At 35.4% G+C, this 27966-nt stretch overlaps 1 protein-coding gene across 3 annotated transcripts; it reads right to left on the bottom strand.

Annotated features, from left to right (window-relative positions):
* Nucleotides 1-18: 18 nt before the first annotated feature.
* Nucleotides 19-25081, bottom strand: Mbip (MAP3K12 binding inhibitory protein 1). Of its 3 annotated transcripts, none has more exons than XM_020154171.2 (9): nt 24889-25081; nt 21221-21340; nt 19234-19452; nt 19050-19146; nt 16458-16523; nt 16073-16225; nt 12337-12434; nt 6553-6591; nt 19-5602 (listed from the first exon to the last, which is right to left on the bottom strand). In XM_020154171.2, the coding sequence occupies exons 1-9, from the start codon at nt 25015-25017 to the stop codon at nt 5495-5497; spliced, it is 1029 nt and encodes a 342-aa protein (XP_020009760.1). In that variant the 5' UTR covers nt 25018-25081; the 3' UTR covers nt 19-5494. The 3 variants fall into 3 exon arrangements, with proteins under 3 accessions (XP_020009760.1, XP_020009761.1, XP_073924242.1); XM_020154172.2 differs by having other exon boundaries at nt 19-5599; XM_074068141.1 differs by lacking the exon at nt 19234-19452.
* Nucleotides 25082-27966: the final 2885 nt, after the last annotated feature.

The raw sequence follows: 27966 nt of genomic DNA, 5'->3' as shown, positions 1-27966 counted from the left end.
TATGGGACACTGAGGCCATTTAGGAGGAAGCAACACTTTATTGTGTGGCACTGACTCAGAGGACTCGTGTCCAAAGGCTGAGCCCCGAGAACAAAGATGTCTTACCATCTTATATACCCTTGCAAGCAGGTTACAGAAGCAAAAAGCAAAGCTCAATCCACATGTGGCTGCATGTGACTTTATTGGTTATTTCATTTTCCCAGTGCTATGTGACCTTCATGTTTTAATTCTTTAAGTTTTCTCTCTCTGCTTTGCCATCCCTTCACCCTGTCTCATCAAAACACAGCCTGTCTGTTTCTTTTCTGGTCCTCCTCCCTGCTACAGATGAAGTTGATAATGGAGGAGGCAATGTATGTATAGGGGGAGGGGGAAATAGGAAATCTCTGTACTCTCTAAAAATTTGGGGGCGATAAACATCATAAAAGAAACTCACAACATTCATTTAGCAAAACTAGATGGTCCAGGTCCTTGTCACAAATATTGCATAATTAAGACCTTCCTACTGAGTACCTGGATGAGAGCACTGTACTTGGAAACATATGGTTCACTCATTGAGTATGAGAAAACTCATCTAGCATATGCATCTGAAGAGTCATGGTGAGATTTGCTTATGTGATCAGCTTTACCACCATCACTAGGGTCTAGAGTACTGTCCTGTTTCTTTGCATTTATCTTCTGATTCTTTTAATATTTATGCAAATTCCTGTTTTCTTCTAGTATTGGCCAAAAAATGAAACTATATATAACTATATTCCTTAAAAGCTAAAAGGGTCAAGGAGAAACAAGACTCTAAAGATGGTATCTCTCCAGACTTTCAGGAAAGATGGTGTAATACTTTGGACTGTATGAGGATTCATTTTAAGGGATTTCATTGTTCCTCCCCTCTTCTACCATAGTTGAGAACAACTGATTGGCAATGATTAAATAATTCCTGGGATAAAGAAATACCAAAATGTTTCAAAAGATATAGAAAATTAAATCACTAAGATCCCAGAATATATCTTATAAGAGCCCAAAGAATCCATATGGGAATGGCAAGATATGAGTTTTACTCTATTTTTTAAAAAGTAAAACTTGTACTTTGGAGGATACCTAAGAAGGACTAAACACTATTAATTCTTATAGTTACAATTCCTCAAAAAAGAAACCCCAAACTAAAATCTTATCCAGTGGACACAGATGTTATCTCTAGGATCATAAGACATTTTCAGTTAATATCACTGAAAAAAAATGTATTTCTTAGGGAACAAAATTTTATAAAGGCTCACTGTATGTTCATCAGTCTCACTTGCAAGGTCAGAGGTCCCAGCCCATGGTTTCTTTGTTGGACGTTTTCTTCATTCCCTAAGGGACTGGGCACATGTGGCATATTTGTTCTTGGAGATCTTATTACTCAAGCCAGAGGTAATTATTCTGGAGTGCACAGCTGACCAACATTGAGAATATGAATTCCTTTTTCCATATTTTGAAATAAGAAAAACAAAGGACCCTGGGAGTCAAAGAGCTAGGTCAGAACTAGCAGCACCATGAAGCCCAAGCCTTGAACAGGAAGAAGCAGGAAAGTCATGATTCATAGAGAAATCTTCTCTGCTGAAGATGCTAAAGAGTAGGTCCAGATATTATTCATGAACTTGAAAAATTGAGGAGCCTAGCTATTGGGAGTATCTAGCAGTTAGCCAGAATAATTTGGAAACAAACCCACAGAACGGTGTTTTTTAATGGGATAAACATATTGATGTTCAACCCTAACCCTTCCAACCCCTTGTGAAATATTTTCATAGATTGGAATATAACTTGCCAAGGGGAAGGCTTCATAGGGACAGACTAGGAAAGAGGTGCTTCTTGCCCTGTAAGCAAGCCTCTTTCCAATCATTCCTTATTTTCTCTTGAGGACAAGGCCACTAGGAGGCAACAATGGGAGTAAGAAAAGAAGATAAATAACAAAAATTCTAAAGGAATGGTCATTAGGCAACCTGGTGAAATTTATCCTATAGAAATTCCTGGTCACATTTTTCAGTCAGTGGTGCATTCAATAATGATTGAAAGCCCACTAAAACTCTAGGGAAGTTATCACCAGAAGAACCTTAGGACTCGAAGTTAGCTATGTCCCTTACACTAACATGGTATTAAGTCCTGGCCTCTAACACAGGTTCCAGACTCAAATAGAAAAGGATGTTGGCTCCAGACAGTATTTACTGAGGTGTACAAAGGGTTCCTCTCCAATGCCCCTTAGAAGAGCAGGCCTAGTAAATACATGAAGAAGTGCTCAATTTCCCTGGCTATAAAAGAGATGCAAATCAAAACTACACTAAGATTTCATCTCACCTGTTAGAATGGCCATATTCAAAGGCAAAAAGAACAAATGCCGGTGAGGATGTGGGGAAACAGGAACACTTATACACTGTTGGTAGGACTGCAAATTAGTAAAACCATTATGGAAATCAGTATGGAGATTCCTCAAAAAGCTAAAGATAGAACTGCCATATGATCAAGTGATACCGCTCCTGGGTATATACCCAAAGGAATGTAAGTTAGGATACAACAGACACCTGTACACTGATGTTCATTGCAACACTATTCACAATAGCCAAGCTATGGAAACAACCAGGTGCCTTACAACTGATGAGTGGATCAAGAAAATGTATATACATATACATAATGGTGTTTTCCTCAGCTATAAGGAATAACAACATGTGGTCTGAAGGTAAATGGATGCAACTGGAGGACATCATGGTAAGTGAAGTAAGCCAGGCTCAGAAAGAAAGGTTGCATGTTTTCTCTCATACATGGCAGATAGATCCAAAAGATAAACATATACATAAAAACAAACATGATTGTATATAAACTCCTATTAGAACACATTTGTAATAATGGAACTACTCCATGGAACTCAGGGAAGAAAAGGAGAATGATAGAGAATCAGGAATATTGTAAAACATAACATTTGTGAAAATAGCGGACATAAGGATATGTACTGAAAGCTGTTGAAAAATGGGGGTGGGGGGTGGTGGGAGGTAAAGGGGTAAGGGAGAGCAATGGCAGGGGTTGAGTAGACCAAAGTAAAGAATGCTCACAGTAGGCATACATTGAGACACTCCTATGAACACTGACTTAATTATTAATAATGAAAGACAGGACTGTAAAATATGCATAATGTGTGTGGGAGGGAGGGAACTTCTGGGAGGGGGAGGGGGAATGAAGGAGATTAAGGTGAGGGGGTTGATGGACTTCATATGCTTATATGAAATAGAAAGAGAAACCTCTTGAACTTGCTTTAAGTGGGGTAGAAAAGGGGTTGAGGAGGAGACAGTGGGGATAATCTAATCAATGTACAATATAAGCCTACTTGGAATTGTCACAAAGAATGCCCCCTGTACAATGAATATAGCCTAATTAAAAATGGCTATCAAGTTCATAAAAAATGCTCAATCTCACTGATTTTCAGGAAAATGAAAATAATCATAATGAGTTATCACTGTACTCTGACTAATATGTCTATCAAAAAGATCAAATGTCTGGCTTTTGGTATACCTGAGGGAGAGGGGCTACAGATTAAAGGCAAAGAAAACCTATTCAAGCCTGGCATGGGGAGAAAAAAAAAAAGCAAGCCCGAAAGATAACAGATACAGGAAATCTTTCTAATGGGTAGATGTTAGGACTATCAGACACGACTTAGAAACTTACTCTATTGCCAAGGAAGTCAAGAAATTGTCCCATGGAATTTAGAGGTCTGGACCAGTGATCCTATATGATCCTATTTTTCTAGGTTTCTTCCCTACTTCCAAGTCAAACTCCTTCCTTCTCTAGTAAGTTTTACTGCTGTTTTCCCTACTATATTGGTGGTATGTTGGTAGTACAATGTGCCACAAAGCCTGGAGGATGTCATTCTGGTAGGATGATATCAGATAGAAACTGAGGAGCTGGCATATGTAGCTGCATCTATAACACTGGAACATGTTAGACAAGAATATCAACTCCTCTCTGTGAAGTTGAAATACAGTGATAATACATTAGTGGAGTGGACCTAGCCTACATCTACTTCTGGGGAATGATTCCAAAGCCATTTTTTTTTAAAACCACGTGACTACATTTTCAAGGCTGTCAAAGTTGTATGTGTATTGCATATTCCTACAAAGAGGTTCTACTCTATCATCCTGACCACAACTGACTGAGATACCTGATGATGGCACTCAGTCATATTTAATATCTAGAATTTCAGCTCAGAGTTACAAAGACTGAAAGTACGAAGTGCTTCTTGGGAGTTGTGAGGTTCTAGAGTTGAATTCAGAGTCTTCACCAAAGTTGGTCAAAGTCAGAACAAGCTGAGGCTATGGAGACAGGACTAACATGTTACTCCATGTGCAGGAGTAGAAATGTGAAGGAGTCCTCAAATGGAGAGGACTAGAAAAACCAGACCACAAAGAGAGAATACACTAGATTCTTAGATGATTATATTTAAGACCAAAAGAACAAGGAAGAGGGAGAGCAGAAAACAAGGACAGCAGGGGAATGAAATAAGAAAGACACAGAGCCAAGGACAGTCAGAGACACAGAAAGAGATTAACTAATAGTGATTTTCTAGATCCTATTAGATTTAGCTATACTTCCTTTAATTTTCAGATTTCCGTTTTTTTTTTTAAACAACTCCCCATTTACAAGAGATTTGAGGTAGATTTTAGATTCTTGTAATTAAACAACTCTTAACTTGAACAGGTTTTCCATGAAGGATTTTAGATATAACTGTAGCTGTTGCCTCTTTTAAATTTTTCATTTAATAACATTTGTAACATCTTTCCTACTGTCCAAAGATAGACCAGGTTTTATACAGTTATACTAGCTAACATTTACCAAGTAATTCCTTTGGCACAGTTTGAAAACCTGCACATGCATGATCTCACATATTCTCTGTAACAATCACTGAAGAGGTTCTATTATTATCATTACCCTCTCACAGATTACAAAATTAGGGCACAAACTTGTTCAAGGTCACACAGCCAAGAAATAAAATTAGACCTACTGTTTATTTTATTTACATTAATATTGACATTTGAAAAATAAATTTTATACATGCATTTAAAATTCATTTCAGTAAATAAACTTTTGTTTGATGCCCACGATGTGCAAAGTAGTAATCTAAACTGATAAACTAGTTAACCAATGTTACAAATATAAAGTCCTTTTAAATATCGCTATCAAAATAATCTTCCTTTTTGTGGTCCATCAAAAAAAAAAAAGTACTGTCAAATTAAGTTTTTCAAATTCCAAATACCTCCTTTAAAACAGAAGGAAATAAAGTCCAATAATGCTATTTTGAATGCATTCATTATTTCAAAACTCATTGGAATACTTTAAGATTACTTGCTGCAAGCTTTAAAAATAAACCTTGACTTCACAGAAAGTTTACATTATAAATACCTACCATTTAATTAATTACAGTGTAAGTTACACACAGGTACATAAAAAAAGGAAAATGACAAGGATGAGGAGGAGTTTCTCACGGAAGGTGGTGAGTTGCCATGGATTCTACTTCTCTTGATTTTCTGAGCAGGGCTTGTTTGAGGGCACTAATTTTCTCATCAAGTTCAGCCAGAGAATAGTTCTGCTATAAACAATAAGAACACAAATTGCTGAATAAGACTCTGAAGTGTCTTAATGCAGATAAAGTGCTAAATGAATTATAAATGTTTAAAATATTCAATAATTGATAAAATGTTTTTTCCTCACAAAAATAATTATAAAACTGAACAACTATGTATAGTGACTATACCATAAATTTAAAGGCATAAAAATAACAAGGCTTAAATATTTCTTCTTTTTTTTTTCTTTCCTAATGACAAGTTTTCCTGAACCTTTTGTACTTTGAAAGAACAGTAAAAGCTTGTAACCAAAAAAAAGTGTGGTCAAAACAAGTAATAATTAAAAAAATTTAAATTGTAAGATTAGCTTAACTGCTTAAAATACCTAGAAATTCTCTTGTGAGGGATCAACTGCAATCAACTACTTCTGTTAAAAACAATGGCTGTTCTCAATTTACTCAAAACTTTACAGTAACATGCTACTCTTTTTTAAAAATATAGGCCAATTAAAAAAAAATTCCTCCAACTTTAGATTTATATCACCATCATGAAGTCTAGCAAAATCTTATTATTTAAGATTCAACTAATTAATAAAGGACAGAGGTAGGCTGAAGTCATCCTCTGACTAACACCCTTTTTATTTTATTTACCTACTAACTAGTAGTCTCCACAAAAGTGGGAGTGAGAGGAAACTAAAGTTACTTGAGTACATAGAATTTTTAAGTATTTTGTAACTGATAGTCTTCTATTATCTAAAAAAGGACAGATTTTTATATTCATTTAACCCTTTGAATTATTATACACCCTTTAAATAACTCTGACTCAAGTATATTAATTTATACTACTATTTCTTCTGTTCTAAATCTTACCAGTTTATAAACCTAAGAAGCACTCACAGTAGGAACTTTTATTAATAAGGTATAAACCTCATCAAGGTTTTAAAGAAGTCAAAATGAGATGCAGTAACTCAACTTACCTGAGGTAGTTGAACTTTTCTTCTTTTTCCAGAGAAGTTCTAGTTTAAAAGTGAAAAAGCAGTAAATGATCAATGTTTAGAAAATGTTAGCATGATTTCCTTTATAGAACATTGTGCAAAACACCAGACAGCCTTTGAGAACCCTGACAGATACAAAGTTGACAAACTTACCAAGACTTATCTGCAACTGACACCTTCCTTCTTATATTCTGAAAGCTGTCCTCTAAAATGATGATATTTTGAGTATACTGTACATAACATTGCAGCAACATGCTTATCCCTGGCAAATATACTTTCCCATTAATTACAAGCTTCTATTGAGCCTGAGTGAGGTGGAAAGAGATGCTCTTGTGATTTTCTACTTAGTCTTTTTTTTTTTTTTTTTTTTAAAAAAGGATTTTTTAAAACCCTTCCATCCTGGGACATAAAAACAAATGAAGCAGCAAGAGACAGAGGAAAATGGATTTGGTGTACAGGCCAAGGAGTGAAAACACACATACACACATCCTTGACTATTATGGGCACTGTGGTTGTCTATGTAAACTTCTCTATCCAATGCTTCCACATGACTCGAGAGAATGTTGATCCCACCCCAATAGTCTTGTCAGTGACTGAAACGGGAATGGGCCCAATTCTGGTCAATGGGTAAGGAGTCTGCTGGGGATTAAGGAGTTTCTGGAAATGCTTCCTTACTTCTGGGACAAATCACTCACAAGAGACAGTTGCTAGTTGGGCTCCAAGGGTCATGCCTGTAATCCTAGCTACTTAGAAGGCTCAGATCAAAATGATCCAGGTTCAACGCTAGCTTAGGCAAACTGTTAGTGAAATTCCATCTCCAAAATAACCAGGGCAAAATGTACTGGAGGTGTGGCTCAAGCAGCAGAATGCCTGCTTTGCAAGCATGAAGCCCTGAGTTCAAACCCTAGTCCCACAAAAACAAAAACAAAAACAAAACAAAAAAACAGTTGCTGCGGACACAGTTATATCTGGATAAGACACTTGAAAGTGCTATCTTGTCATCTGCCAGGGGAAGAAGCAAGCACCAAGCATGACTTAGCCACTGAATCAGTTAACCCTGAAGACTGTGTTATCACTGGGCTTCCTATTTTATAATTTCCATATTGCATAAGTCCATTCTTTCCTTCCTTCCTTTTTTTTTTTTTTAAAGAGGGTCTAGTTGTCTAGTACAGGCTGGCCTAGAACTCTGGATCTTCCTGCCTCAGCCTCCTGAGTACTGAAATTATAGGCATGGTGGTAGAACATGCTTGTTGCCAGCTCAAATTTCTTGTAGCTGGTTTGGAAAAACATGGCTCATTGGTAGAGAACATACCTAATAAGCAAGAGCTCTGGGTTCAATCTCTATACTTGGTGGTGGGGGCAGTGTATCTTGTAGTTGAAGCTGACAACATTCATAGCAACAAACTACTAGTCTTTTAAAACTTGATCTAATGAATTCTTTCTACACTTTGTTCTTACTTTTCACAACATCACAAGCTTTTGAATAGAAAATTAGTAAACGAATATATTTGACAAACTGAATGTAAATAGCAAAACTTTCTCACGAGCAATTTTGATCATTGAGATTTAAACAGTTTGAAACTCATTTTCTTTTGTATCAAAAGCTGATTCAAAGAACATCTAGGTATGCCTGTTATCTGTAGCTATAATAAACAAGAAACCATTAGGTATAGAATTATTATGTATGGGATAATAGAGCTTAGATAAATATGTTCCTTCCTTTGTCAAACTAAGCAAGATGGAGCCTACAGAAAGATCAGGGTTTTAACATTTATCTTGTCCACTGCTCAGTTTCCTACCTTCCAAAGGGGTAGTTCTTTTATATACTTGATAAAAATATTTTTCCCTTTGTTGTCATAACCATTTCCCCATAAAATATTGATAGCTTCTATGTCATTAAACAACCAGATTATTATTATCATGAAACAACATGGAAAATCAGAATGAGGAGAATAAGAACATCAGTGGATCAATGACTTAAAAACATAATAAAATGAGTCTCTGGGACTTATTTTAGATTTGAGCAGAATATTTTCACAAGTAGAACACTTAAGAGGTACCACATCTACTCTGGGCACACTAGACTAACTTTAAAATTAGTTTTGGGTATAAGGACATCTCAGCATAAAAGGTGGAAATTTTAACAAGGTTTGACACTTGAGAAAATATATGTGAGTAGAGCACTCTAGGGAAACAACTGCACAAAGATCATTCAAAATGGTTTCTTCCCTCCCACTATTTTAAATTGGCAAGTAATTTACAGCTACATTTATAATACCTGTGTCCCAATGAAAAGATTATACACACACACATCCAGAGAACCTAAGCTCTAGATCTTTAGAACAATTATACTGGACTGGAGACATGGCTCAGGTGATAGAGTTCCTACTTTGCAAAGCACAAAGTCCTGAGTTCAAACCCCAGTTCCACTACCCCCAAAAAAGAACAATTATATTAAAAGATGCAGCAAATATTGCTCTAAGTTTCTGTTTTGCATACATTATAACTTATTTTAGAAGTTTAACTGAGTGAAAAGAACTTTATATACCTAGCTTGGTTTTATGAAACAAATATAATTTACATCATTTTTAAAATTAATGTTCACCTTTTCTTATGTTGTACTTCAATGTTACCCATGATGGCTTCTATTCAACTCTGGGAAGCTTCCCCTTGTTTAAAATTCATGTACATGTGAATCTAAACACCTTTCAATTAACATCTTTTCAGGGTTCAGAGGTTCACTTTCCATCAAAAGTTCAAGCCTTAAAGATTTAATGGGCTCAACTTTCTTATGTTCTAACTTTAGAAGGCAGAGGACTGTGCTCCATATAGTCTCCTCTTTTCCCATGTCAGGGACAAATATGTAAATCTATGTAATTACCATACATGTACTCTCAGCCTGAGGACAGGAGGGTGACAATGTGCTATGTTCTCTGTGGAGCATACAGTGTGTTCAATCAACTCCTCTCATGTATAAGGACAATCCTTGAGCTGGCTCTATTCCAAGGGAGGTGTGCCACTCCTAGAGAGGACTCGCTCATTCTGTTATGAAAGGGTGAGTATGAAATCTTCTTTCCTTTTGGGCTTGTGCCATATCTGTTCATAGGTATGAAGGACAAACTTAGTCTGAAATGTTTAAACTTTTTCAGTTCTGTGCTTCCTTGTAGCTCACTATTAATCTGGATGTGTCACTTGCAACACCAATCCAGAATGTTTCTTCTAAACAAAGATAAACTGTTTTTAAATTTGGAAATATTTTTTAAAAGCACTAATTCCTGCTACTTGGAAGGTGGAAATGGGGAGTATCTTGCTTTAAGGCCAGCCCAGCCTTATTTCAGCATGTTGAAATAAGCCAGTAAGACTTATTTCAACAAAAAAGCTGGATGTAGTAGTGCACACCTATTCAGGTCTAAGTAGTATGGTTGTGGTCCATGTTGGCCCTGGATAAAAAATGCAGACTACCTGAAAAATAACAAAAGCAAAAAGGGCTAGGGCTATAGCTCAAGTGATAGAGTACCTGCCTAGAAAGTACAAGGCCCTGAGTTCAAACACAGTACCACCAAAAATAAATAAAAAGCACTAGTTTTATCAAAGGTTGCCATCATTCCTCTTTTTCTGAATGCCTAACTGATCCAGGCTAATCCTCTGTCTAAATCTCTAATTCTTCTTGCCCTTCCAGTCAGGTTCATCAAGCAGTGTTCTTCCCACCCCTAGGTGTTTAAGCTAGTCCCTCAACACAAACTCTCTCAATTGTCTCAAGTTTAAGTTCTACATCTCAAAAAGCTTGCCTCATACTTTTATCTTCCTATCCTCTAGTGACTTCAAATTTATATTCCTTTAAAACCCCCCCCACTCTTGACTTTCTCAATACTATCAATGACAGCATCATTTTTCCAACAAAAAACTGGATTTATCTTTGTTCTGTCTTTCCACATGCAATCATCAGTATCTGTCAATTTTTCTTTGCTATTTTCATTATTCTTTCCTATTCTCATTTATATCTCTCTTTCAGGACGTCACTTCATATTTAAGCTAGTTTAATGCTGTCTCCTTATCCTTAGTTCTTCTATAGCAGTATTGGCTAAATCTTTCTAAATACTGTTTTTACAAGTCATTTCCCTGTTCAAATGCTTATAAAAGATCCCCACTTCCCCTGCCAGAAACAGATTTAGAGCTTCTAGGCATTGGTTTTAAGGTCCTCTACAATCTGACAAGTTCTTCCTCTTTTAACCAAATACTCTAGCCTGTATGTATAGAAGAGCCACAATAAAAACAAAAAACCCCACAAAATTATGAGGTGGAGGACTTGTTATTATGTTAACTAAGTCTCTGTAAGCTTTTATACATTAGAATCAGAAGAGATAAATGATGAAGAAAGGTCTCACTGGAAGCATGTGATACTACCATACTCTCTTCTAAGATCAGTTCTATTATTAACAAGAATTAATAAGGTATGAAACTGAACTAGAAAAGTAACCTTCTTGGGGGTTTGTAATTAAAGCAGCTTGATTGGGAAAATTTATGGTAGACTGTTGTAGGAAGTTTTCTGGAAAGAAAAATTTAAAGACTAAATCCTACATGTGGAAAACCTTAGTAATAGCAATACAACCAACCCATTTTCTAAAATTAGACATCTGAAGTCCAGAGAAATTGACTGTTACACAGCTACTTTACAGATGGTTTCTGAAATTAAACAAATGCAGGTTTTATCATGTGCTAGACAGTGTGCTAAGTATTTGATTGGTATCTTCTTATTTAATCTTTGCTTCAGCCCCTGTTATCCAATCTATAATTTTTACTAAAAAGGAATTTTAAATATATTCCACCAGTGACTTACATGATTCATGCCAATATGAGATATTTTACATAATTTCTCAGAAAGTTTTAGTATAAGCTCACTTTTACATTATTTTAGTTCTAATATGGTACTGCTTTAAAAACAAAACAACAACAAAAAACTAGCCAGATATGCTGGAACATACCTGCAATACCTATTAGCACTCGGGAGGCTAAGGCAGAAAGACTGAGTTTGAGACCTGTGTGGGCTTCACAGTGACTTTGTCTCAACAACAAAACAAACAAAAAACCCAAAAAAACCACCTCAGGAGCAGTACATATATTACCACCTGAGAAGACAAAGACTAAGGAAAACAGAATGAGCTCAGGTTTATTTGAAAATGATATGCCAAAGAAGATACTTATCAGCACAACACTGTTAATGTTTCTTGAAAAAGGGGGAAAGAATGTAAGAATGAATGCATGAGAATTAAGGAATTAGACAAATACAGACTAGTCTTTCAAAAAGTCTGGTGGTTAAGGTAAAGTGACAGTGTGAGATGTGAGCTTATTTAGTATAGAGAAATGTGACTATGGGCAGAGGGAAAGAGTCTGGGAGGAAAGGGATTGAAGAGCCAGAAGGATAGCTGATAAGATCAATGTCCTCAGAGGAAGCATTTGCTTTATAAGAGGGCAGTTCAGAATCACAGGCTCAGCTACTTTTCAGCCTAATTTATGCCATGAAAATGGCATAATGAACCCAGGACCTTGCATGTACTGGGCAAGTGCTACATCACTGAGCTACATCTCTAGCCCTCAGAATCCGCATTTTTAAAGAACTGGATAGTCCTCTACACATACAATTGTGTCTCTTTATCTTTGAATTATTGAAATAGTGTTTCACATATAGATCAATGAGTGAACTGTTACACAATTAAAAAATTCATAAAATAAAATGGAGCTTTATTTTTAAAAGACACTTATACTTACTACAGTTTGAAAATATTCAGGAGAGATGCCTTCCAATTCAAGGATTTTATCTTCAAGTTTTTTAATTCTCTGATAAATGTCTCTTGGCACTGGACCACCTAAAAAAATAAAACAATTTCTGAAATACTAATGAATAATTCTTCTTACAATTTTTACTCTTATAATATCATGCAAACACATGCAAAAAAGGAAATACTTAAACTTAAGAAAACAAATAAAAGTTAAACAAAATGAAATTCTTAGCTCATGGTTTCACATTATATACTATGAAACTAATTAAACTACAGTTCCTCTTTCCAAACCCCACTTATGCTTCCTACATTGCTAGTTTTATATTAAATTCACTTGACAAGATAGTGAATAGTTTCTGTATAGAACAATTTGTATTTCTTACAGGTTTTGGTAGTTACTTGGGAAGAGAAAAATGTATAGTGACAAATGACAATTCAATGCAGTGACTGCAATATGTCATATTATTTCTTCAAATTATGTTTCTCCCAACATGATATATCTCCTCCTTTGACCTAGAAGAATGTGAAAAGTGGCTTTACCACAATCTTTTGGGGGAAGGTGGTAAATTAAGATCACTTAAATTTCAAGTTCAAGATTATATCCACAATTCTTCCACTTATCACCACTTATCGCAATCATTCTTGTGTAAACTACATCTCTCTGGTTTACTACAACCTTGAAATTGGTCTCCAAGTTTCTGCCTTAGTTTAAGTGTATTCTCAACCCAGAAGCCAGTGATATTTTAACATGTAAGCTAGATCATGTAATTTCTCTCTTTAAACCCTTTAAATACCATACCATTTCATTCAGATGAATAACTAAAACCCTTATAATGGCCTACAAGGCTCTATACTCTCACCAGACATATACAGTTCCAGCCACCTGATTCCTTCATCTGTTACTTATCTAGGCCAAGCACCCTGACAGCCTTACCAGCTGTGGTTCTCTGTACCTCCACAATCTCAAGGCTTACTCTGGCCAACTTCAGGTCTTGGTTTAAGAGTTATCTGATCTATATGGCCTTCTCTGACAATCCTTTAAAAAATACCAGTACTACTACTTCCCACTACCCAGCACTCCCTATCCTCTCTCTCTTAATTTTTCTATACCATTACCACCTAACATCCTGTCTATTTTATTATTTGTCTCTCCATTCTAATGCAAGTTTCAAGAAGGCAGAGTTTTATATTTCTTCAGTGGGAATATGGCTGTGTAGGCCATAGACTACAACTCTTGGCACAGAGCAAGTACTCTATTTACTGACTTAATCAACACATGATTACACACTCACTACGCCATTAAAAAATACAGGTAAATTATCACATCAAAAGAATCAACTTTCCAGCTTTGTTTGAGAATATGTTCTTTATCTTAGGACCTTGACTATGCTCCTAAATAAGGTAAATTAAGTAACTTGTTCTTTTGACTTTGCTCTTGCTGTTCCCTTTATCTAGAATGTCCCCTGCCTTACCCATGTACCTTTCAAGAGCTAGTTTTAAGTTTCAATGGGTCAATGGGTTCATGAGACAATTGCCTGAACCTGTTCACAGGGAGGCTCTTTGTGCCCCCACCATACCCTTCTTCACTGACCCTTTGAAATTCTACTTCTTTAATCTTTATCCCACCTAGACTATAAAGTCTTTGAAGCCAGAAACTGACTACCTCATCTTAGTATTCCTTATACCTAAAATAGTGCTTGGTACATAGCGAGTGTATAACAGATTCCTCCCCTCTCCCCCAAAAGAATTAACTACATTTTTAAACCAGTCAATCCTTTTATACAGTTGCATTTTAAATTCATTTACTACTGGAAGAGGAGATTAATTCTTAATGCTAATGTCTTATTACCTCAAAGATTCACTCATTCTCTTATCTTTTCTACCTTCGTTCAGCAAATACCCCAGATAGACTAGATTCAGAAATGTATTTTGTGCTCCTATCATTTTTTGCAGACACTATTCCCTCTTTATGGGATGCCTGGCTCATGGAAAATTCTTACTGATCTTGTAAGGTCTTAAACATCATTTCATCAGGGATGCCATCCCTTGACTTCCTCTGAGAGACTGATGATAATTTTGTGTCCCAAATATTCATTGAATAAACATTTGAATACCTGCTTTGTGCCAGACATTGCACTAGGTTACAAATGTAATGAACATGACAGACACAGTTCCACTCTCACAGACCTTACTATCTAGCAGAGGACAGGGACATTAAACAGAACTTCAATAACTGCTTTAAAGGAGGGCTAGGAGTACCAGGTGCTATGTAGCCATATAAAACAGGGATCCACACTGGTCTGGGATCAGGAAGAGAAGGATAGTTACACAGGCCACAGGGCAGCAAAATGAGTAGGTGATAGGAAACCCAGAGACTGGCTGGAAATATGGGTGTGGACTATCCCATTTAAAATTACAACTTCCTGCTGGCAGAGTGCTCAAGAGGTAAGAACGCCTGCCTAGCAAGCATGAGAACTTGAATTCACACCCCAGTGCCACAAATAAATAAATAAATAAATAAACAAAATCACAACTTCCTCTGATCTCAATCTTTTTTTGCTTCTCTTGGTCAAATTGCTTTTATCTTTAGCCTTCTCTTGTAGCATTCTTATAATAAATTTTAAGAAAATATTTTAAACAAGTATTATTTATAATAATAAATATCTCCCCCAGATAGAATTTTTATTCAGATATCATCTCAGTATCTATAACAGTACAGGAACTTAGTACTATTTGTTAAATAAATGGATAAATATTAAGTTTGGTATGCATGTAAGGGCTACAAAAAACAAAAAACAAAAAACAAAAACAAAAACAAAAAAACAAAAAAAACCCCACTAAAGAATTTTTAGCTGGGCAGAAACAAGACTAGATTTGAGCTTTAAAAAAAGGAATGTGGCCATAGGGTGAATAATGATTTAGAGGAAATTTAGTGGCAAATGGAGCAACTAACATACTTCCATCAGCCAAGGCCAAGATCATACTGGCTTCATCTACAGAAGAAGCAGTGGAGACAGACAGAAGTGGGTAGATTTGGGAGATATTTAGGGCAGAACCAACAGGATCTTATTGGTTAAGTGACTAAATGGCAAGGTAAAAAGATTTAGCCAGGTAAATCTGGACTGGATTTCCCGTTCCTACTATTTTAGGTATGTTGCCTGAGCTCTTCAAACTTCAATCTCCTTATCTGTGCAATAATAACAGCACTGATACCTCAAAAGAGTACCATTCAATACTAAGTTAACATATGCATAACACTTGCAGTCTAGCTGGCAATAGTGTTCAATAAATGTTAGTTCATTTTCTCTACAGCATTTATTTGTTTATATGCTAACTAAAAGATCCTTGAGGAGTAGGACCACACTTATCAATACTTGGTATCTAACAGAATGGGTGATAAGAATCAGAGGTGGTAATGGTTAAGTTCTGCAGTTGGTCATAGGAAAAAATTGCACGAATTTTCAGCTGTGACTTCACAGGAGCTATATGGAACCTGTCTCTAATCTACAAGCACTTTCTCAAATTATAGAATGTGGCAAAAAGTGTGAGACGAGAAAAGCATAAATAACAAAAAGTGTAAATTCCTTAAAAGCAATGATAATATTTTATTCACTTTTGTATCAGCCAGAACAATGGTTTAAATGAGTGTTCAATGAAAATCTGGAGACTAAGTAAACTGGAATTTCTTTTACCACTTGTGGGGCACCACCTAACATTCTGCTTACCTGTCTGCAATCTCAAGTGAGCCTCAATATTCTGCAGTCGTTCTTCCACAGCCTGATTGCCACAGTCTCGAAGCATGCTGGTAGATTTATGACCTGATCCTTGAATTCCTTCAAGTCTAGTCTGTGGTCCATATGTATTCACAACTCTAGAAACTAAGTTAAGAAACTTTTAGGCCTGTGTAAATTTATATTTCAAAACAGAAATTGTGTTTCCCTCAGTACCTTATATCCTTTTCATAAAGTAGCCACAAGCCCAAGAATGAAGGTAGTATTTTTGTTTTGTGTTAAACAAAATTTAGATAGTAAAGTTATTTCTACAACAATTGTGTTAATAGTCTAGAATAAACTCCTGACAATAGCAAAGATATATGTGGCAGTTACTTACCCTTTACATGACTTTTAAATCCAGGGTAAGGGGTAAAAATGGCATCAGTTCTTGCACAACTATTTTCTAAGGAGAATTCAGATGAATATTAGTTTAAATATATATTCTTAATTACAGATGTATAAGATTTTGATAAACTTCCAATAATTCATAATATTACTCATAAGAGAATATAATTTGAGATAATAATAAATTACCATCACATATAGGATAGAATTGAGTAACCTTTATCTTCTAAAATGAACCATAACCTCTAATATTTTTGTCTAATGTTTAGATTTGCATACAGAAAAGTCCTTAACATTAAGTAGCATCATATAATTTTTAACAAAAGTCAAAATCCCCAAAAAACATTTGAGCCTTTGGGGAAAATAACTCATATAGAGTACTAATTTTAACTACCTCATCATAAAAACAGAACTCATTTTTACTGGAGTATATTTTAAAAATATCTCTTAAAAAACCCCAGCATGACTGGCCAAATTAGGGAATATCTAATAAAGATTAATTACACGTTTAACATCTTGATAAAATTAACGTTTTGATAAAAAAAGACCTTGAAACATCATGGACAACACATACTTTCCTACTCTATCTAGACTTCTAATGTTCACTTTTGTGATTAGGAATTTTTCCCTTTTTCCCATCCTACAGCTTTCAAAAAATGCAATGTCAGGAAATACATGTTGTGAAAATTTATCCTCCAAATTTTCAAGCTGAAAAGTATACTTTCCTTCAAATTAGGTATCAATACATTACAAAAGGGGGGGAATTAGAAAGACATTAACATAATATATAATTACATACGACATATGTAATTATATTATTACATACTAATATAATTATATGTTTAAATATATTTTATTTTGCAATCTACAACACTATATAGTAACAATATATATTAATGCGCGAAATAACATTAGTAAAACCATGCATTGGCAGTAAACTTTTTGTAAAACTCCTTTAATTATTTTGCAAAAAAAAAAAAAGGATGGTAAATTAGATACTGAAAGACAATTCTCTTTTTCCTATGAAATTTGAGTTTTTAAAAAAATCCTTTGCTTATACTTCAGTCAAATTGAGAGGTCTTTAAAGGAATACACTAACACATTAAGGTACATTTTTTCGTTTAAGTTTCCTTAACAATTCTGCTGATAAAGTCAAACTGTGCAAATAAAATTCCAAATCCATTCATCTTTCATACCTAGAGACTAAACAGAGTCATTTTCTTTTTTTTCCTGGGAGGAGGGGGAGAACCTCAAAATATGTTTAAAGGGCCAGCGTTTCTCTATTCTCTTTCTACCTTTTCACTTGGCTAGGGGTTAAAAAAGAAGCTATCATCCATTCCAGAGCTATATTCCAAATACGTAGATTAACTGACCCATCAGCAAGAAATTCAACATGGTGTGTTGAATGTATGACTGCTAGTCACTCCCCACAGCAATTCTTGCTAGCACTGTTTTGAGTCAGCAAGGGATTGAATGGGCCAAGGAATCCTGCTGAGCATTTCAATTCTTGTCAATTTCTATCCCCTGGTGGTTTATAATAATAGAGTTAGCAGGGAGAACAGAGGAATAACATTAGTGACACATGTGGTTGCTCCCTCAACAAACCCTCTCTCATGAGTTGCTTGCAGTTGGATTGTAGTACCTGGGTTTTGCTGCTGTGGTACATGTTCTGAAAAGCTAAGGGGAAAATACACCAAATTTAGAGACACAGATGTAAAAGTTAACTGCAGAAAAAGTTGAATTTAGGACCCAAACAGAGCCTACATTATGCCATTAAAGGAATCAGTGTATCAATGTGATGTGAGCTACTTTTAGGTTCATCTGACAATTCTGTGTTCATAATAATTAGCCCATAGGCATTAGTGGCAACAAGAAAAATGTTCATCCCAATTATGAACCCTTCAAATTTCTTCTAAGAACTACTTACTTTGATTATCACTAGGATGCCTGAATATGAGCAAGGCAGTGCTATGTAACAGTTTGTATTCTGCAGCATACCTACAGATCTATAAATGTACTATAACATCAAGTGAAGAGGAAAGGAGAATCTGATGAAAAAACAGCAAATGTATCCACTATGAGAGAAAGGAAAAAAGCATAAAACTCATGATGAACTGGCTGTGTCGTGACATAACATTTCACCTAACTCAGTAGTAATGAGAAAACTGCTCCCTCTTGAGGAATGCTATTAACTTTACTGAATTCACTTTTGGTAGTAACATCATAATTTCATAAGTACATTTACAGGCTTGAAATTCATGCTGCTCAATAATGGTGAAACGAACAACCTGGCTATTCCACACTTCACCTCCATTTCCTAAAAGAACTTTAATCTTCTCAGTGGGTAAACATTCATATATTTTTTTTAACATTCATCTTTTTATGTTAGCATTTGTTTTTTAGGGAACCAAAATGAAAATCAGTTCTATAACATAGTCGCTAGTAGACAGAAGGAAATTTCACTACCTCAGTTACTAACTAAAAACCTGTGAAGTAAACTGAATTGTGTTCTTAATGTTATTGTTTAAAAATGAAAGATAGAACTGTAAAAAAATCCTATGAAAATTAACTTCTAGGTAGTTACCTTGATTACAATCAATAACATTGCAAAATTCCCTGACGTTGTTTTCATTTATTTCAGCTTGCTTTCTTTCAATAAATGCAGATATTCGTCTGTCAATCTATAAACAAGAAGAATGTTTTAAGAGGTAAACACTGTATGACTTCTTAAAATGGTAATGTCCCCCCTCCTCCACCAAACTTCTTACTTCTGCTTTTCCAGCCTTTATTTGAACTACTTCTGGATCAAAATGGATTTTTTTCACATCACCTAAATCACAATCTTTGTGCTTTTCTTCCTCTTGTAGGTCACCAATGGGAAATGTGGGATTTAGTTCATTCTTGTTCCCCGTTTCTGTTTTTCCTATTTCTTCAACAGCAGTTGAATTCTCCTCTTTAATTAGAGGCTGAAGTTTTGCTAAAAAAGGCTGAGAAGAACACAATTTCATATGCTGGGTTCAAACTAACCAAAATTAATTACGTCTTTATGATGTAAATTTGTGTTCTAAGTAAGTGACATATTTAATATCAATTATTAAATATAAAAAGCTAGTAGAAGGATACACATAGGTTTGATCACATGCAAGTGTTTTTTGATTTCTGCTATTGTGACTATTACCATTTGCTATATATTTGTTTAAAAAAAAAAAGAGAGAGAAAGAGAAAGAAAACCTGAGGAAATTTAAAATTTTCTTTGAGGAAATCATTCTGTCACTCATCTTTTATTTTGTGCCAAATCAAAGCCTTCAGCCTCTGGCACCAATGCCACTTAATTAACATGTCATTCAAATGCCTCCTCAGAGCACTAAGGCTTAGTATTTTTCCTCCTCAACAGGAGAGCCAGTGCTCTCACTCAGCAAAGCCCTGCATTATCGCTGTATCACTGGAGATTCTCCACTTGAAACTGCAGTTGGCCAAAGTGAATGAAACAGCATGGACATGAAATATATAGGTGCTATGCTGAGTGAACACTCAGGCTTTTCCTGACATGGCCAGGTATCTTCTAAGGTCTTGAAATTAAATTTTACAAAAGAAACTGAACAAGGAAAAAGAAAAAAGCTACCAAGATCCATAGCTGAAAGCAGATAAATCCTATCACTATACTAGTGGGGATAAAAAGGCCCTGTTATACAATGTAAATTATATTACTCATTTACTTCCATTCCACCCTCCCTCCCCCAACCAGGTCTCATTGGAGTTGCAGAGCTCATTCATTACTCTGCCCTTTAAAAACAGGGTTAACTATTACTTTTAACATGCAATACAGTTAATTTTTCCTAGAAAATAATTGAATGCAGGGTTGAAAATTAATGTTAATCCCCTTAGTCAAAACATACCAATACTTACCAATATTCCAACGATGTTTTTCATACCTACAATTTTGCTTCCATTGTTTGCTATAGCAAAATGCTGTTCTGAAACCTTGTAACACCTTAATCACAGGAAAGTGACCAATCCAAATAGTTCTACTCATCTTTCTGACCCTTCACATTTTATACTTTGATTAGAGATAAACTACAACTTACATCAATTGTAATTAGAGATGTTCAATACAACCAACAATGTCATATTGAACTCAATATTAAAAATATAACAATACTCTTATAAATAACAATTCAATATTGACTTCTAATATCAAGGATGAATTATTTCAAACTATTAAGGAAAGAAAAGATAAAATAGTGACTGGCTACTTACTAAGAAGAGACATTAATGTCACAGAAATTACTTTCTTTTTAAAAACTATGCTGAAACTGTTTAATTGCAATAGACACTCCAGGATGTGTCATGCTGGGATAATGCCACTTCTTGAACCACTGAAAGCACTCCATGAGCCTCCAAACTCACCCAAGGCATGGAATCATTATCATAGCATGACACACACCTGCCGTGTCTTATTGCTTAATTATAACCCACCATAGATAGAACTGTATTGAATTTTCAGCACAAGTCTAGAGTTGAATAGAACTGCATTCATTCAATCTCACCCATATCGGCCTATTGAGCTGTATTTCCCTAACTGTCCTGATCACTACCGAAATTAACAGATTTAGATCCAATCTGGATGTAAGTAACCTTTTATTAAAAACACTACTAATGTAGTGATAAGATAGAATTGACAAATGCTCCAGCTAATTTAACCACAATTAATTCCTATTTTCAATATAAAGTTAACATTTCTAACAAGAAATTTACCTGTAAATATAAAACGTGTTGCTCAAGTGCACTAAAGAGCGATGCAGGCTGGAATGCGGAGAGGCTCTGGAGCTTGTTCCAATCAATTGTAATTTTCACCACATCATCTTTGAGGTTAAGCTTCAAAGGGGCAAACCAGCAACATCACAAAAATTACACGATTAAGCTGTATGTCTGGGATTGTCACAAAAATAAGATTTCTATGGACTAACACGCATGCCTATTTTGCTCAGTTAGCAAGTTTTTAATGCTACATTAAAATGCTCTGCCTAGTTATCATTTTAAAAGGTCAAAAAGATGTAGAGTTTCATAAAAAACAATACAAAAACTGAAATGACATCTCATTCTAATTTTATTCTTAGATATGTGTAATGTGACCATCTTAAAGGTTAAACCATTCACAAAAGATAAAAAGATGAAGGCTCTTTTGATACTTCATTATCTGAAAAACTTTTGGATAGGGTCCAAAATAGGATTGGCCTATTCAGACAGAGGAGGCACAACGGTTTTTAAAAAGTTCTAATATATGCCTTTCTTCTTATTAAATATATATACACAAATTTATACCTGAAATACATCATTATTCTGATGTCTTCTGAATCAAATTTTTAATTGTTTTCAACTTCAACCTATTTTTAAAATAACTTAAAAATCAAGATTATTCACACATATAAAGTCCAGAGATAAATGGCAACATGATTATCTACTTCAAATAAAAATTACTGTTTTGCTATACTAGTCTGAAACTGAAAAATAAATACTTCTCCACAATAGTGAAATAAATTGCCAGAAACTGGATGGAATATTCAGGTTTGGCTAAAGAGTATTTTCTAGTAAGATGTGACTTCTTATTACTCAAAAATTTCTTACAGTTAGTTGGTAGTCTATTTGAACAAAATCATATCCAGAAAGCTACCAAGAACCTGAATATAAAAATATCAAAATCAGTGAAAATTTTACAGTGAGACCTTCCATCTGTAACCAATTGGCTGAGTAAAAGTGAACCTCATCAACTTTTCTAGAGACATGTATTTATAGCATAGTGTAAGAATATACTCCACAGTGGAATCAAATTAATTACATCGTATTTTTCAGGAATAATTTATTAATTATGTGTTTATTAAAAATTCATTTTTCAAAAAAGTCATGTTTTTGATAAAACAAAGAAATTTACATGAGCTCAAATACAGATCTTATGAGTTTTAATGATACAAAAACAAAAACAAAAATCACTGCATATGGAATCAAAGACATTCCAGATTATGGTATATTAGGTACTATATTGAGTAGGAAGTATTTAAAGACCATGTTTGACAGGCATAAACAAACATGAAATTTTACACAGACTGCACTGGCAAAGATAAGTTTATATTAAGTTACTTGAGATTTTACATAAAGATTAACACATTAATCTTAATGAATATTATTTTAATGCCTATAAAGATTTTGTGAGGCTACAACTTACCTAAGGCAGTAACAACCCACTGCTATATTTTTACAGTCCTCCAAGATACCTATAGTACATTATGGCAAATTTATGAATATAATTTTGGGAAAAAGCAGGCAAATCCTCAACCAAAGCAAAGCTAACATTTTCTACAGAAAAATTACTTGTAGAAAATAAACCTTAATGTTTGGATCTTATTCTTATGTCCGTTCAGCAGAATTATGTAAGCCTTAAAGTGCAATTAAGGATACTGTATCTTTTAAGAAAACTACATAATAATGTCACAAATTAATTTTGAAATGATCCCAATATATCCAATTATTCATTCAACAAATTCCCCATTAATAGGATGAATCCTATGCATTTTTACCCTTGGGTCTTGGAATAGTAAGCCAGTCACTCAAAAATTTCATTAACATGCTATCGATATAGACTACTTAACTATACATTTTCAGTACAAATGTCATAAAATTAATATGAGACTCCAAGGTAACAGTAAGTCTTTAGCTGGGTAAAATGGGCCATCCAAAGGCAAACAGAAAGGTTAAAGTTAGCAAATTTTGCAATGTGGAGTAAAAAATACTTTTTAACATTCAGTTTTGTTTCCTACTGAGAAGAACTAACAATACTTAGGATAAACTTAGGCATATTACAACCTACATTTTAAAAAATCCTTTAAACTTGTTGCAGAAGGAAATACTGACTCCCGGGGGGCAGTATGGTATTCTGACTTTCATTCTTAAATATGGAGCATTACCAAAATGGCTACCATTTAATTGACGAAACAATCTTATTTTTCACACTTACATAGACGGTCCCTTCACTGTGTCATAGAAAACTAACAAATATTTAAACATTTTTGACAGGTGACATAAATAAAATTTAATCACTTCTTCATTTGAACTTTCGGATTATCAGAATGTTTAAAATTTTAAATGAGTGAAAAATTTAGTATGTAAATACTTCAAATGATTAAATTGTTAATGTAATTTTTAAGAACGTCTGTAAGTAACAAGTGAGCATATAAATGTTTCCATCTTGACATTAGAACACTAATAAACTTTAAAGTTCCAGTGTTCATGCCATAGAAAGTTCTCTAACTTTTACATCATTTAAAGGCCTTGGATCTTAAGACTGAAATGTTAACAACAATCAAAAGTACCTAAGACTGAAAAAAATAGTTTTTTTTGGTAAATCCTTGATAAACAACTGAGTTTAAAACTTACACCTTTTAGAAGAGTCTATTAATAATTGCTTCATTACACAAAACTAAATTTACAACTTACATTTGTAGGTCACAACAATCATTTTTTTTAAATATTGAAAGAACTTTTTAAAAGATCCACCGAAGGCTTTTAAAAATAATTCTCACCAAACGCTCTGTTTTCTTAGGAATTCATCATTATCAGTGACACAAATGCCTGCTGTGTCTACTAATGTTCTTGTACAAGCCCAAAAAGTAGAAAATGACCTACGAAAGATCTATGGGATACCTAAGAAAAAATTTTTCAAAGCCTGCAAACCTACTCTTGTTTCTCATGTAAAATGTGCGTTGATAATTACATCATGAAACGCCTTTACCAAAGAGTATAAGGAGCCCATTTTTAAAAACCCAATTTTACTGACATCTCTATTTATCGGGCAAAGTAGTTAATAGTTCAAAGACAGTTCTAATGCAATTAGCATCGGCCAGGCGTAACTCATCCAACTTTACATCCAAAATATTTTAGATGAATTCCTTTTACTTTCTGCCCGTTTCAAAAAGTAATAGATGCTCACAATGGCCAGAGGGAAAAAAGAAGCAAAAATCAGTGAGTCAAAATAGCACATCATTCCACAAAAGGCGGAGGGCGCTTTTCAAAAAAATTCCCACCGGTTTCTACAACGCACACATCTGAGGAAAAAGGCGCTAGGCGCCTTCCACCCTGCAGGCAGCTTTTGCGCCTTCACTCTCTCCCCGCGAGCGCTCCTCGGCGCAGGTCTCATGGGTTTTCTAGGACCATCCGCTCACTCTCGGGAAGGGCAGAAGCGACAAAATTTAGTCTGAAACCAGTCACGGGCTACACTGGCACAGCCATAGTCCTCACTCCGATCCGACGCGGCTGGGCTGGGACTCGCTTCTTCCCGGCCTCATACCAGACCCGGTCCCCCACCGCCAACAGGCCTCCGCTGCCCGCTACCTACGCTAGATGAGGCCTCCTATTCCCAGTCTCCCACTCACCTGTCCAGCCAGGGTGTGCAGGGAGCGAAAGATTTCGCAGAGCACCTCTCGGGAGAGGTGGGGACTGCTGCTTCGCTCCAGGTTCCTGTCATTGCTACTCGAGCTACTGAGCTCCGTGGTAGCAGCCATGACACCTTCGCCGCAGCCCACCACTACCGAGGTGCTCTCGCAACCCCAGCCCCTCCCTCTTCTACTGTCGTCGCTCCGCGATGACGCAAGAACCACTGCGTCTCGTTTAACCCCGCCCTCTCTATGTGACTGACAACCACGAGCACCAATCAGGAGCAACGATAGCGTTGCGCAGAGGGAGCGGGAAATTGCCTGCTAGCGGCAAGGCGGGTCTGGTATTTAGAATGGTGTCTGAAGTCATGGTCTGCTAAGGGCTTAGCATCATGAAGCCTACGTTGACTCTTAGATGCTAGTTAGGAGTGTTGGTAAGCTTAGACATATTGTAAAAATTAGAGTTTGAGCCCCAAGATTAAAAGTTGAAATTTTAACGTGAAGTTGTCAGGAGAAAAATTGCCTGTCAGGAATGGAGCAGTGCCCACACATGTTTCTTAACATTGGAAAATTCTCTCTCACAGAATTATCATAATTGGGTAGAACAATTTCATCTTTGCCAGGTTATCTGAAACACACAAATCAATCCTACCAATCTTTCATGCAAGTGAGGGGAGGATGTAAGAACAATAGCGCTTTATTGTGCTTTATTTTACTATCAAGGGAATGACATTGATTACTTTAAATCTGCACAACAGTTTATACCAAGTTTTTAAAGGTGCATCAGTTTCTAAATGTGATAATTGTACAAACACTCAACCCTAAAATTGTTTCAAAGTGAAACATAGTCGGTATGAATCCCGCAGAGTTGCGGGAATCTCAAGCTGAGATGTGGGACACTAAGGCAGTTTAGCAGGAAGCAATGTTTTATTGTGCTGGCACTGACTCAAAGGCTGAGCCCGAGAACAAAAGGGTCTCACCTTATACACCCTTGCAAGCAGGTTACAGAAGCAAAACGCAAAGCTCAGCCCCCATGTGGCTGCATTTGATTTCACTGGCGATTCCATTCCCCCAGTACTAGTGACCATCTTCATGTTTCAGTTAAGTTTTATCTCTGCTATGCCAACCCTTCCCCCTGCTACATTATCAGAACACAGACTTGTCTGTATTTTTCTGGTCCTCCTCCCTGCTACAGCAGTAATTTAACTCAACCAGTTTCATGCAACCACCATCTTTTAAATTAGGAGAACATAAAACCAAACTGAAATTTGACAAAGTATTGTATGTCTGTTAGATTTATTATAAAGAAGTTTGAAGGGCTGTATAGCCTTTCTTTTTTTTTTTTTTTCAGTACCAGGGCTTGAACTCAGGGCCTACACTTTGAGCCACTCCACCAGCCTTTTTTGTGTTAGGTTTTTTCGAGATAGGATCTCATGATCCTATTTATCCAGGTTAGCTTAGAACGCCTGATCCTCCCGATCTCTGCCTTCTAAGTAGCTAGGAATATAGGCGTGAGTCACTAGCACCTGGCTGTGTAACCTTTAGTCAGACTCTTTTAATAAAAAAATTAATTATAAAAAATTGTTATCCAAATGAAAAAGAGTGCTAGAAGAATTTTTACTATTAATTTAAAAGAATTTTTAATTATTTTTATTATTGCGCTCTTAAGAAATACTTTAAAAATAAGCATACATTTAGGGATTTAAAACTTCATTCCAATAATGTATTACAGTAGTGGGAGCAAAGATGGAAACTTGGACAACGGGAATTCTTTCATTTTAGAACAGGCTAAATGAAAGGGGAGGAATAAGGCATCAAGAAAGGGGAGAAAGGGACTAAGACTAAAAGAATGCCTTTGACCAGTCCCTAGGGAGCCTCTTAATTAGCTTTTTATTTCAAAAGACTTCTGGGATCACCAGGCACACTATCTTGAAAATTGTGATCAGTTCCCTTGTTAGCAGCAAGAAATACAGCTGATAGGCCAACCTATGTCTAGAGATAGGAAAAAACCTTCATAATACCAAATCCAAATTGAGAAACCTTCTCTTTCAAGCCACTCGTCCTCAGAGCCAATGTAAATTCACAGTTCTTTGCAAAACCATACTTTCTTTGCTTCTGGTTCTCTGGTTAATGGAGAATAATTGTAATGTGGCAACAAAGTTTTTTTTGTTCTGTACCAAATTAGCAATCAGCTTCAGATCATTGTTTTCATCAAGTGTGAAGGATATTTTTCAAGTATGTAGGACACTGGTATGCAACTCATTTGGGAATAAGCTTTGTATATTAAAAGTATATCATTTTTAGTATGTGTAATTGTAGTAAGTAACTAAGATGTTGCTCATTTCTTTGTCATCCTTGATTTTTGAAATGTCAAGTCTTCCTTGATCTTTTGAGCCCGTAGTATGTAATCAACTAATGGCCATTATCAATATCAATGTCAATTCTCTATGAGTTCTGTGATTCAACATCCAGACATGTACTTTTTTTCTTAGTGTTGCTTATTTAGGTAATACTTAGAATGTGTTAACTCTTTCATGCATTATTTCTCCCATCTAATGATCTTTCTTACCCCTCCCTGATGCCTATTAAGTTCATTTTGGAAATTTTTCTTAGTTTCTTCTTTTGTAATAGAAAACTCTATTTTAAATAAAAGAGTTTTTAGGCTGAAAAGATGTGAATTAGTTTGAGTTAAATCCAAATAGAAATGTATAGATATTAATGTATGACAAAATATAATAAAGACTGAAATTTGGAAAGGAATAATTTGCCCTTTATAGAAAACTAATTACAGTTTAGGAAGTGTGCTGCTGAAAAATCTGCTGCCTGGCAGAAATGATTCAAAGTGTTGCTGTTGGCTTTAGCAACAGAGTTAGAAATACTGTCCTGCAAGTTTATGCCAAAAATCAATAGGAAATAGAAACTATAAATGAAATCCAAGCTATCTATCTGATTAACAAAAATATCCTTTACAATGAGCTTTAAGCCACAACTCTTAAATAGTCCAATGCCCAGAAAAATGCCTGAGGTGTTGTATGGGCTCAACTGATATTTGTTGAGTATATGATAATATATTTTTTT

Source organism: Castor canadensis, chromosome 3 (genome assembly GCF_047511655.1).
Source record: "Castor canadensis chromosome 3, mCasCan1.hap1v2, whole genome shotgun sequence".
Classification (NCBI taxonomy): Eukaryota; Metazoa; Chordata; class Mammalia; order Rodentia; family Castoridae; genus Castor; species Castor canadensis.
The sequence above is the reverse complement of the archived record's forward strand: the minus strand, read 5'-3'. Positions and strand labels throughout refer to the sequence as shown.